Source organism: Syzygium oleosum, unplaced genomic scaffold, assembly GCF_021117445.2.
Source record: "Syzygium oleosum isolate NSW1041296 unplaced genomic scaffold, Sole_v2.1 Sole_v2.07, whole genome shotgun sequence".
NCBI classification, from domain to species: Eukaryota; Viridiplantae; Streptophyta; class Magnoliopsida; order Myrtales; family Myrtaceae; genus Syzygium; species Syzygium oleosum.
In genome coordinates, this window is record NW_026607491.1 from 7530975 (window position 1) to 7541807 (window position 10833).

Below are 10833 nucleotides of genomic sequence, written 5' to 3' on the forward strand. Positions count from 1 at the left end.
TGTCCTTCACGAGCTAATTTCATTATCTTAATGCACGAGGGCTCAGTAGTCAATTGCGAGCAGCAGAACCCTTCATTATATCGAAATCATTGCCATTAATCACTATTATAATCGACCAAATCACATTATTCAAGTCACCTGATGCAGGAGGTACCCGCGTCAAACGCCACGCCCCACTGTCCAACTCCACGAGTTTAAACTAAGCAAAGCTCCAAGCAGATTCCCAAAGCTGAATCTGTCCCCATTGTATCTCCCCCCCCCACCACCATCCCTGTTTCTCCATCTTTCCCTACGAATGGCCAAGAGAATGTCACGCCTTGACCCGGGAAGCGTCTTTTGGAGCTCGTATCAGTTCTGTCCCCACACTACGGACTCGAATTTGCATCGTTAATGTGATTTTTTAGCACGACTGCTCGAGCGGACAGATCGCAATCAGAATCTCGTTCGACGGGTGCTTTTCGAAGCAATCGCACAAGCGATCTAAGTATTGTAGGAGCCAACGACTCAGCTCGTGTTACGTGCAATCAATATGCCGTCTTGTCAGTGGTTCCAGCACAGGCTAGCGATCGAGATAACTACTGCCGTGTCCATCTCGTTCTCTTTTTCCCACTTGTGCTAAAGCGAAAAGAATCATACACACCACCTAACTCTCCGAAACACACTTTAATTCAGTGGTCTCACTTCGCTGTTCTTTCTCTCTCTCGCTCGATCGCTCGCTCGCAGTTCCTCGTTTTTCCACCAAGATTCTATCCAACTACTACTCCCCCAGTCCCACCCCATTTTCCCCTGCACTACCCACTTTTTGTTGCAGACAAAGAAAACATCTTGTTTTGGTTTCTTGCTTGCCCTTCCTCCGCTTCTCTGGCACTACTACTACATCGTACTGGCTCTGTGCTGCGTCAACTGTCGAAAGCTCGAGCTGGTTTCGGGCATCGACCCCTTCCTTTTGCTCCCTTTCCCCAGCCGCCCACTCATTGTCGCCATCATTGCCTCTGCATGTTCGCTTCGTAAAGGTGCCTATCCTACATTTTCCATCGACTCCCTGTTGTTGGAGATGTGGGATTGTGCGCATTTCTCTCTCTTCCGTCTCAAATGATTGTCTGCGGGTACTTTTAGATTTAGAGTTTTGGGAGAAAAGGGGTGATTTTGTATGGTGTGATCTGGGCGTTCTTGAGCTTCAAAGATTTCGGATTTTCGCCAACTTTTTCATGCTGGGTTTTTGGCAGACCTTTTGGCTTTGATTCTTTAAGGTCTTTCGCTTGGCCAGCTCGTGGCTTCTTTCCAAGTATTCTTTTCTTGCTTTTTGTCTGTATCTTCTGTAAATTCTCTCATTTTGCCGGTTGATCTTTCTTTGGTGACGCCTTTTTGCGGCTCCAAGTTCGATCCGTTGCTCAATCAGTTCCCTTTTTTGGGCCACATTTTGAGAATCTCTTGGTTCTCTCTCTCTCTCTCTCTCTCTCTGTCGATCCTCGCCTCCGAGCTGCTGGAATTTTGAGAGCTGGGGCAGAGGAGTGAGGAATGCAGATGATATGTTTGATAATTTGCCTCTTCATAGTTAATGCTCTTGCGCAGTCAGACTTAGAAGCGCTCTTGGAGCTCAAGAAAGGTTTCCAGAGAGACCGCTCAGGGCAAGTTCTTGATTCATGGGATTCCAAGTCCTTGGCCTCTGATGGTTGTCCCCAGAATTGGCACGGTGTGGCGTGTAGTGAAGGTCATGTCACATCACTTGTCCTTGACAGTGTGGGCCTGATTGGCAATTTCAGCTTTGTTGCTGTTACTGGTCTCACCATGCTTCAGAATTTGTCAGTATCTAACAACCAATTGACAGGGATTGTCTCAGAGGTTAGCTCGGGCTTAGATCAATTGAAATACTTAGATTTGCACGGTAATGGATTTTCCGGGGATGTCACGAAGCTGCTCTCTGTTTTGGGTGGCATAGAGTATGTCGATCTGAGCCATAATCAGCTCTCTGGTTCGCTTGACCTGGTGCGTGGTAATTCTAGTTTCGTTTCCTCGATTCGCTATCTGAATGTTAGCTCCAATGCTTTAGTAGGGGAGCTTTTCTCGCATGATGGGATGCCGTATTTCGACAGTTTGGAGGTGTTTGATGCCAGTAATAATAGGTTGGTGGGTAAAATACCCTCCTTCAACTTTGTAGTGTCTCTTCGGATTCTCCGGCTCGGAAACAATCAGTTGTCCAGTTCTTTACCGCAGGCGTTGTTACAGGAGAGCTCTATGATTTTGTCTGAGCTGGATCTCAGCGATAACCAGCTGAAAGGTATCTAGATCCACCAATTTAATGCACCTACTGTTTGATGCGGGTTTCTTTTGCCTTTCTCCAAATTCTCTTGCTCGGTTTCGTTCTGTCATTCAGAACCATTCTATACAGGGGATGATTAGATCTACAATGAAGCTACATTTCTTGCCACATGAAGATGACATGAAGATTCCTGAAAACATAGGAAATCGTTTATCTATTGGATTTTTACCCCCTCATAAAAGTAAAGGAATTACTAGAAGTTTTTGTGTATTAGGCAAATTAGCAAGTCTCTGTGCCTCCTTTGAGACTTAAAAAGAAATTGGAGAAACTGTTATGAATTTCTAATGCTTTCACTGTTTGTTTGGTATGTATTGTACCATAACCAACCTTTCATGATAATTTTGGAAAAGTAACTTTGCTTGGGACGCACTCTGCGTGTTTCCACGGAGTTTGAACTAGGCATGTTATTCTGAAATGACTATTTTTCCAAAAGCGCCGATATGGTTTCTATTATATTGCCATTGCTCTTCCCATGCAATAAGTATCGACAGAAAATCTCTGTTCAGGGGAGAAGTTTTCGATTAACATTACTAACTGGAACGAAGGCAAAGGCTGAATTTGCTTATTGAGATTAGCCAATGTGCTACTTGAATTTGGTTATTTTCTTTCACAATATTTTATGTGCTATACAGATTATAGTTAGCAAAATGAGATTGTCAGGTTTCTTCACAAAATGGAATCTGGTTATAGTACTTATGGTCATTCTGACGTAATTCGATCGTCTTGGCAGGCCCAGTTGGAAGTATTACCTCTGCAACTCTGAAGAAGCTTAATTTATCTTCAAACAGACTATCGGGCGCATTACCCGTCAGTGTAGGGCATTGTGCCACAATAGACTTGAGCAATAATTTGCTCTCAGGCAATGTATCACGAATACAGAGTTGGGGTAACTACGTGGAAGCCATTCAATTGAGTTCCAACTCATTGACAGGAACATTACCTATCCAAACTTCTCAATTTTTGAGACTGACTTCATTCCAGATCTCGCGCAACTTAGTTGAGGGCACTCTTCCCCAAGTGTTAGGCACGTATCCAGAACTGAAAGTAATTGATCTTAGCCTCAATCAGCTTAGTGGATCCCTTCTTCCGAGTTTGTTTAGCTCAACCAAATTGACTGATCTTAACTTATCGGGGAACAACTTCACTGGTTCAATCTCTCTTGTGGAAAATTTGGCTAATTCTTCTGTAGGTTCCACTCAGAACTTCAGCCTTTCAATTATTGATCTGTCAAATAACTCATTAAGTGGCTTTCTCCCTCGGGAAATCGACAGATTCCACAACTTAGTATATCTGGACCTTTCTCGCAACTACTTTGAAGGTGGCCTTCCTGAAGATCTGCCTGATGAACTCCAAGGATTTAATGTTTCTTACAATAATTTTTCAGGCACTGTGCCTGAAAACTTGAGAAGATTTCCTGATTCGGCATTCCATCCAGGAAACTCTTTGCTGGATTTTCCTTACTCACCAAAATCTCCAAAAGGACCTCCAGACAGGATTGAACGACCTCGGGGACATGGTATGAGAACTGCTATTAAGATTGCCCTTATTGCTGGATTGGTTGGGGGTGCTTGGATGATAGCTATTCTATGCTTCATTATCTCGCGCAGCAGAAAACGAAAGGAAGGTGAAGATTTGAAAGGAAATATCGGGAAAAGTGGTCGTTCTCTAGGCAATTCTGCAGCTAATCTTGCATCATCTCCCCAAAAGATATTGGAGCCTCCATCGTCCTCTGTCACTTTAAATCCAGATCAGCTGCCATCTGCTCAGACTGGCTTTGTGCCTCAAACAGAATCGAGTTCATCAGTCGCAAAAGTGACTAAAGATCTTAGCCATCCTGAAAGAAAAGATGAACGGGTTGCTTCTCCTATGTCTCTGTTGTCTTCTTCAAATCCATCGCCTTCTAACGACCATTATCTGCCTGAGAGCCCCAGTGTGCTTAGGGTTGGTTCTCCGGATAAGTTGGATGGCGACTTGCATCTATTTGACGGGTCCTTTATGTTCACAGCAGGAGAACTTTCGCGTGCTCCTGCAGAAGTCATGGGAAGGAGTTGTCATGGAACATCATATAAAGCTACACTCGATTCGGGCCGCGTTTTGGTTGTCAAATGGTTGAGGGAGGGAATAGCAAAAGGAAGGAAAGACTTCGCTAGGGAAGTCAAGAAACTTGGGAGCATCAAACATCCGAATCTAGTTTCTATACAGGGTTACTACTGGGGACCAAGGGAGCATGAAAAGCTGATCATATCTAACTATATTAATGCAGCAAGCTTGGACCTTTATCTTCAAGGTACCCTTTCCCATCTTTGTGCTCGACTTGAGCATAGACCTTTAATATGTGATTCAAACATTACCGTGGTCCTGTTATTATTACATATGTTCTGTGTAAAAGTATTTTAGCTCGTGATTTCTAAAGCTTAAACTGGTAAAAACTGTGGCTTAAAAAAGCAGAAGTTGAAAGTTCATTTTGGATTGATTATTGTATGATTGAGTAAACTGCAACGCTCTTTGCGTGACGCTCTACCCCTATTAAACTTAGGATCTATGTGAGAGATTAGTCAGAAAATCTTCTTGGAGGTCCTAGTGCTGTCTTACTATGTGCACTATCTTCTGCAAGTGAAAGAATTCCAAATGAAGTGTATCTCTAGAAAAAGATCGAAGATGGTCATCAGGAGTCAGACATGTCATCCACTGAAGAGCACCTAACCCATCTTGATAAATGAAGTAAATCTAGAGCACAATGATACTTCACCTGGCTAGGTTTTTGGTCCTGGACAGAGTCATAGTGGATCTGATGAGTAGAATGACTCTGTAAGTTATACAAAGGATTGGTGCTTATGCATCAAATTTTTCTATGTTTGGGCAATATATAATACATCTTTATGTAATTGGAAATCGAAATTGTTCATTGTCATTTCACTCTGGAAATTCCTATTGGCATGGATCAAGATACTACTGAAGATAATATTGGATACAATTGAATGTTACTTAGCATTGATTAAGAACACCTATGAGTCTATGACATGCGTTTCATGCTCTGTGCAACAGAGACGGACCCAAGGAAACAACCGCCCTTGTCTCTAGACACAAGGCTCCGGATCGCTGTTGATGTGGCACGGTGCTTGAACTTCCTCCATAATGAGAAGGCAATACCGCACGGCAACCTGAAGTCAACTAACGTCTTGTTAGAAGCTCCGGATTTCAATGCCCTTGTCACAGACTACAGTCTCCACAGAACAATGACGCCTGGTGGTACCACGGAGCAGGTACTAAATTCCGGCGCCCTTGGTTACCGACCACCTGAATTCGCCAGCTCGAGTAAACCGTGGCCATCGCTGAAGAGCGATGTCTATGCATTCGGGGTCATATTGCTGGAGCTTTTGACCGGAAGAAGTCCAGGGGAAATAGTTTGTGGCGACCCGGGAGTGGTCGACCTGACAGACTGGGTTAGGTTGATGGATGGAAAAGGCCGCAGCAATGAGTGCTACGACAGAAGGATTCTGGAGGCATATGACATGGAGGAGGACTTGCCTATATATCTCTATGACATGTTGCAGGTGGCTCTGAGATGCATCCTTCCAGCATCCGACAGGCCAGACATTAAGACAGTTTTCGAAGATCTTTCTTCTCTACGGCCATGATGGGCTCGCGAAGCTAATCGATAAGTTCAGTCATTTATATATCCTGTACTAACCCTCAGTCTCGTCTAATTTTGGTTCTTCTGCATAAATTCATATTTTGATCCTTGTATTCAATTCTTCACTTGAATAGGGCTAGCATTTTTAGTTCCGCGCTGAGATTTTTTCTTTTGGTATTCTTCGGAGAAATCATCAATAAAGCTGCGTCGAGATGTAAAGGGGAATGATCGCCATTCTTTTCATATTTGTGGGGATAACGACACTAATAGTGCCATAACTTCGTACGGCGCTCACTTGAGTGTCATAATTTTTTTTTTCGCTCACTTGAGTATCACAAATTTGAAAAATTGATCACTTGAGTGCTATCGGCGATTTGCCTTGCCGAAAAATCCGACGTGGATGCTAGTCGTCTTACGTGGCTTCGCCGGAGCTGACGTGGATAATTTTTTTGAATTTATTTATTTATATACTTTTTTTTGCAAACTTTTTTTTCAATGCCGATGAGGGTCACCAGCGACCCTCGCTGGTTGTGAAGGCCTCGCCCAGATTGGGCGAGGGCCGCCTTGCCCTTGGCCGCGAAGGCCCTGGGCGAGGGCCGCCTTGCCCTTGGCCGTGAAGGCCCGTCGCCAGATCTGGGTGGCTGCGGGCAAGGCGGCCTCACCAGATCTGGCGAGAGCCTTCGCCACCTCACCCGTGACCGGCGAGGACGGAATGGCCTCGTCAAGGACTTTCGCGGCTGCGAGTGAGACAGCTTCGCCAGATTTGGTAAGAGCCTTTGCCACCTCACCCGCGGTCGGCGAGGCCACGATTGCCTCGCCTAGGGCTTTCGTGGCCCTGGGCGAGGCAGCCTCGCCAGATTTGGCGAGAGCTTTCACCGCCTCGCTTGCGGCCAGCGAGGTCGCGATGGCCTCGCCAAGGACCTTCGCGGCCATACCGGCCGATGGCGAGGCGGCCCTCGCCCAGTTTGGCCGAGGGTGAGGCCTCCGGCGAGGGTCACCGATGACCCTCGCCAACCTTGAAAAACAAAAGGAAAAATAAGAAAGATAAAGAAAAATTAAAAAGATAAAGAAAAAAATTCAATAAAATAAAATAAAATAACATTAAAAAAATCCACGTCGGATGAAAAATTAATTAAAAAATCTGCGTGTGATGATTTATCGGAAATGACACTCAAATGATCCATTTTACTCCGATGTGGCACTCAAATGAGCAAAAAAAAAGTTATAACACTTAAGGGACCGAGCGCCGTACGAAAATTATGGCACTCCTAGTGTTATTATCACCGTATTTGTGACCGGCGGCTTTTTGCCTCTGAACCAATTGTTGGCAGAAACATCGGATTCGCACCCGAACAGGCCAAGCCATTACTTTTGCGCTGCTTTCCACTGGGCCATGTGTAACTCGCATTTCGTCGAAATGCGAGACGAACAAAATTGGACCTACGATCTACTGTGAATCTTTCTCTGCCGTTCCTCCTTTCTCTTTTCTTTTTGCTGCAGGAAATGTCCCACCATATTTGATCAAGTCAGTGTGCCATCTCGCTCCGGCCACCCACAAAAATTTTGCAGACCGGAGTTTTTGTCTTGGTCCATGTAGTTGACTGTGAATGCACTGTTTCTTTTGAAACCGCAAGCGGTTTGGTTTTTTCTGCATATGATTTTTGGAGGTGTCCATCTGGATTGCCTCGTCTCTTCCTGAAAAGCGGTGCGCCGGACAAGGACGTCCGATGTTTTAAATTAACCTTAACACCCAAAACAAAATACAATCAATCATCTTGTTGGCATAAAACCACCCCCATAAACATCTTCTTTTTCTTTTGCTGTTTTTTGAGAAAATTTCAACAGCACGTGACGTCGCCCGAGACATATTGACCGGCAACCATGAGCAACAACTGTTCCTGTACGTATAACAATATAGGGATAACGACACAAACAGCCCCTGAATTTTGACTCAACGTGCAATTTGATCCCTGAACTTTTAATTTGTTCGATATAGTCCTTGAATTTTAGCCTTTTAATCTGTTCAATGTGATCCCTAGACTTTTAATACATGTTCAATTTAGTCCTTAAACTATATGAAAATGTTCAATGCAGTCCCAGAACTTGAATTAATGGAAGGACTATATTGAACATTTTCAAATAGTTTAAGGACTAAATGGGAAAAGTGCCAAAAAGTCTTCAACCTTTTGCATTTGTGCCAATTTAGTCCTAAACCTTTTTTTGGTGCCAATTCAGTCCTAAACTTTTTGCATTGGTGCCAATTCAGTCCTAAACTTTTTATATTGGTGCCAATTTAGTCCTAAACCTTTTATTTTTGTACCAATTTAATCCTTTCGGCCAATTTTGGCCAGATTTTGCTGGCGTGGATGCTGGCCGGCGGCCGGTCATCGGCGCTGACGTGGACAACTTTAATAATATTTTTAATTTTTTTAATTTTTATTATTTTCTTTTTCTTTTTCCCCTCCTCTCCCTCCTTCCTAAACTTTTTATATTCGTGTCAATTCAGTCCTAAACCTTTTGTTTTTGTACCAATTCAATCCTTTCGGCCAATTTTGGCCGGATTTTGCTGACGTGGATGCCGGCCGGCGGCCGGTCACCGGCGCTGACGTGGACAACTTTAATAATATTTTTAATTTTTTTGAATTTTTATTATTTTCTTTTTCTTTTTCCCCTCCTCTCCCTCCTTCCTCGAGCCGGTCGCCGAGGCTAGAGGCTGGCAAGGTCGACCTCACTAGTGGCTGACGAGGGCGAGCCTCACCGGCGCCAGTCCGGCGACCGGCTGGAGGAAGGAGGGAGGGGAGGGGGAAAAAAAAAGAAAAAAAGAAAAAAATTCAAAAAAATAGTAAAATATTATTAAAGTTGTCAACTTTAGCAAAATTCGACCAAAATTGGTCAAAATGACTAAATTGGCACAAAAACAAAATGTTTAAGACTGAATTGGCACCAAAAAAAGGTTTAGGACTAAATTGGCACCAATGCAAAAGGTTTAGGACTAAATTGAACATGTACTAAAAGTTCAGGGATCATATTGAACAAATTAAAAGTTAATGAACCAAATTGAACATTAGGCTAAAGTTCATGGACTATATTGAACATATTAAAAGTTCGGGGATCAAATTACACGTTGGACTAAAGTTCAGGGACTACTTGTGTCATTTTCCCAACAATGCATGCATGATCAAGTACAAGTTGATTGTCATGTCCAAAGAAGAAGAAACATCAAAACCCTGGTTAAGCAAGAGCTTGTAGATGAAGGCACCGATTTCATATTGGTACGATGCTAGTGTTTTTTCTTCTTGTGGAGGATATTGTAATAGCGGGGAATAAGAAGCTCGAAGAAGCTTCACATGTTGACCGGCCTGACGGGCTCTTTAACCTAACGGCGTGAGACATTTTGCCCCACGTTTTCGTGATGACGGTGACAGTGGGAAAATGAAGACCATCTCTCCCCCCAAGAAAATTCCAACTTGGCCAGTAGAGAAAGAGAGAGAGAGAGAGAGAGAGAGAGGGAGAGAAAGGGAGGTTGATGGCTTGAACAACACTGATCTCTGTCTAAATGACCAAATTGTCCAATGTCAGAGACGACGATGGCATTCGATGTAGCCAGTAGGCAGGGGTCGTTCTGTCAATCGGACCAAGATTTCGCCTGGTTGTGGTTGAGAAAACACGGTTTAAGATAAACCCGCGAAACGAGAACGAAGAGAAAAAATGAAGAGTGACGGCATCAAGAAATGGGAACGAAGGGGGGGGGGGGGGGGAGGGGGAGGGGAGAGGTTTTCTTGTTGACTGGTTCTTGAGAAACAACCACTTGTTTTAATGGGCTGAAGAAAAAAAAAACTTGTTAATTGACACTAGACAGTGATCTGTTCTCCATTCACATTCCCATTACCTAGTCTTATCTCGGCTCTCGCATGCAGCTATAATCTCTCTCTCTCTCTCTCTCTCTCTCTCTCTCTCTCTCTCTCTCTCTCTCTCTCTCTCCATGCTCGAAGAAAAGAAGCAGTGAACACGAGCAGAGCAAACGGAGATCAGCAGATCGAGTTCTAGGTTCGCCGCGAAAAGAAGGCGGTGGCATATCCGAGGGTGTGAATCAGGTGACGTCTTGAATCCGTGTATTGCGATATGATTCGGAGCACATCAGTATCATCATCATCATCTCCTTCTTCTTCTTCTTCTTTACATATCAACTGTGTGCTTCATCTCTGCTTCTTCTTGAATCTTTCCTTATTCATAAGCCAAAGCATGACCGTGCATGCATACAAGTATATGTATTGGCTCCTGTGTCGCGTGCTTCATCATCCAAAGTTTCACCCACAAAGCATGATCCCAAGAAAAAACACACAGAAAGAAAGATCATCAGCATCTCAGCTCATCTGGGTAAAAGCAATAAGCAAATCATGTTGTTTCCCTCGGATGCTAAAAGTTCTTGATCACACGACAGCTATTCAAGCTAAGTTTACCAACTCACTCGGCAAGTATCGCGGTAATCTGCGGTCGAGCATCTCAAACAAGTGGATCATATTTAAACACTCGACGACGGAAATCTTTCGGACATTGGCTATGCTTGCCCCACCCACCACTAAAAAGTAGAATAAAGTTCCTATGAGTATATATTTAGTTGCTCGTTAGCTTTATACAGATGAACTAATTTCATGTTTCGAAACTTTTATTCGAAGAAATAATACATTTTTGCTGCATAGTGGCTTTTGATAAATCGATCTTGTAATTCGATTTTATATTCCACGCAACTTCACACGTAATACGAAAACAAGAACTCCTCTCTTATACGTGAAAACAATTCAATTTCATTCGTAATGGATTTCGGTTCTTTTGTTCGTTTTTTTTTCTTTTTTTTAATTTCAGTTAATTTTCACGCGCG

General features: G+C 43.5%; 1 protein-coding gene across 1 annotated transcript; it reads left to right on the top strand.

Moving 5' to 3' along the window:
• The first annotated feature begins 711 nt into the window (after window positions 1-711).
• LOC115675512 (probable inactive receptor kinase At5g10020) lies at window positions 712-6173 on the top strand. The gene is made up of 3 exons (XM_030598219.2): window positions 712-2278; window positions 3051-4607; window positions 5366-6173. Exons 1-3 carry the CDS (start codon window positions 1519-1521, stop codon window positions 5956-5958), a joined length of 2910 nt encoding a protein of 969 aa, XP_030454079.1. The 5' UTR covers window positions 712-1518; the 3' UTR covers window positions 5959-6173.
• Window positions 6174-10833: the final 4660 nt, after the last annotated feature.

What these genes read in the sequence shown, in the direction of transcription:
- LOC115675512 (XM_030598219.2), top strand. Translation starts at nt 1,519, where the DNA reads ATGCAGATGATATGTTTGATAATTTGCCTCTTCATAGTTAATGCTCTT. An exon ending in CAGCGATAACCAGCTGAAAG is followed by an intron (nt 2,279 to 3,050) that starts GTATCTAGATCC and finishes TCGTCTTGGCAG; the next exon opens with GCCCAGTTGGAAGTATTACC. An exon ending in CTTGGACCTTTATCTTCAAG is followed by an intron (nt 4,608 to 5,365) that starts GTACCCTTTCCC and finishes TCTGTGCAACAG; the next exon opens with AGACGGACCCAAGGAAACAA.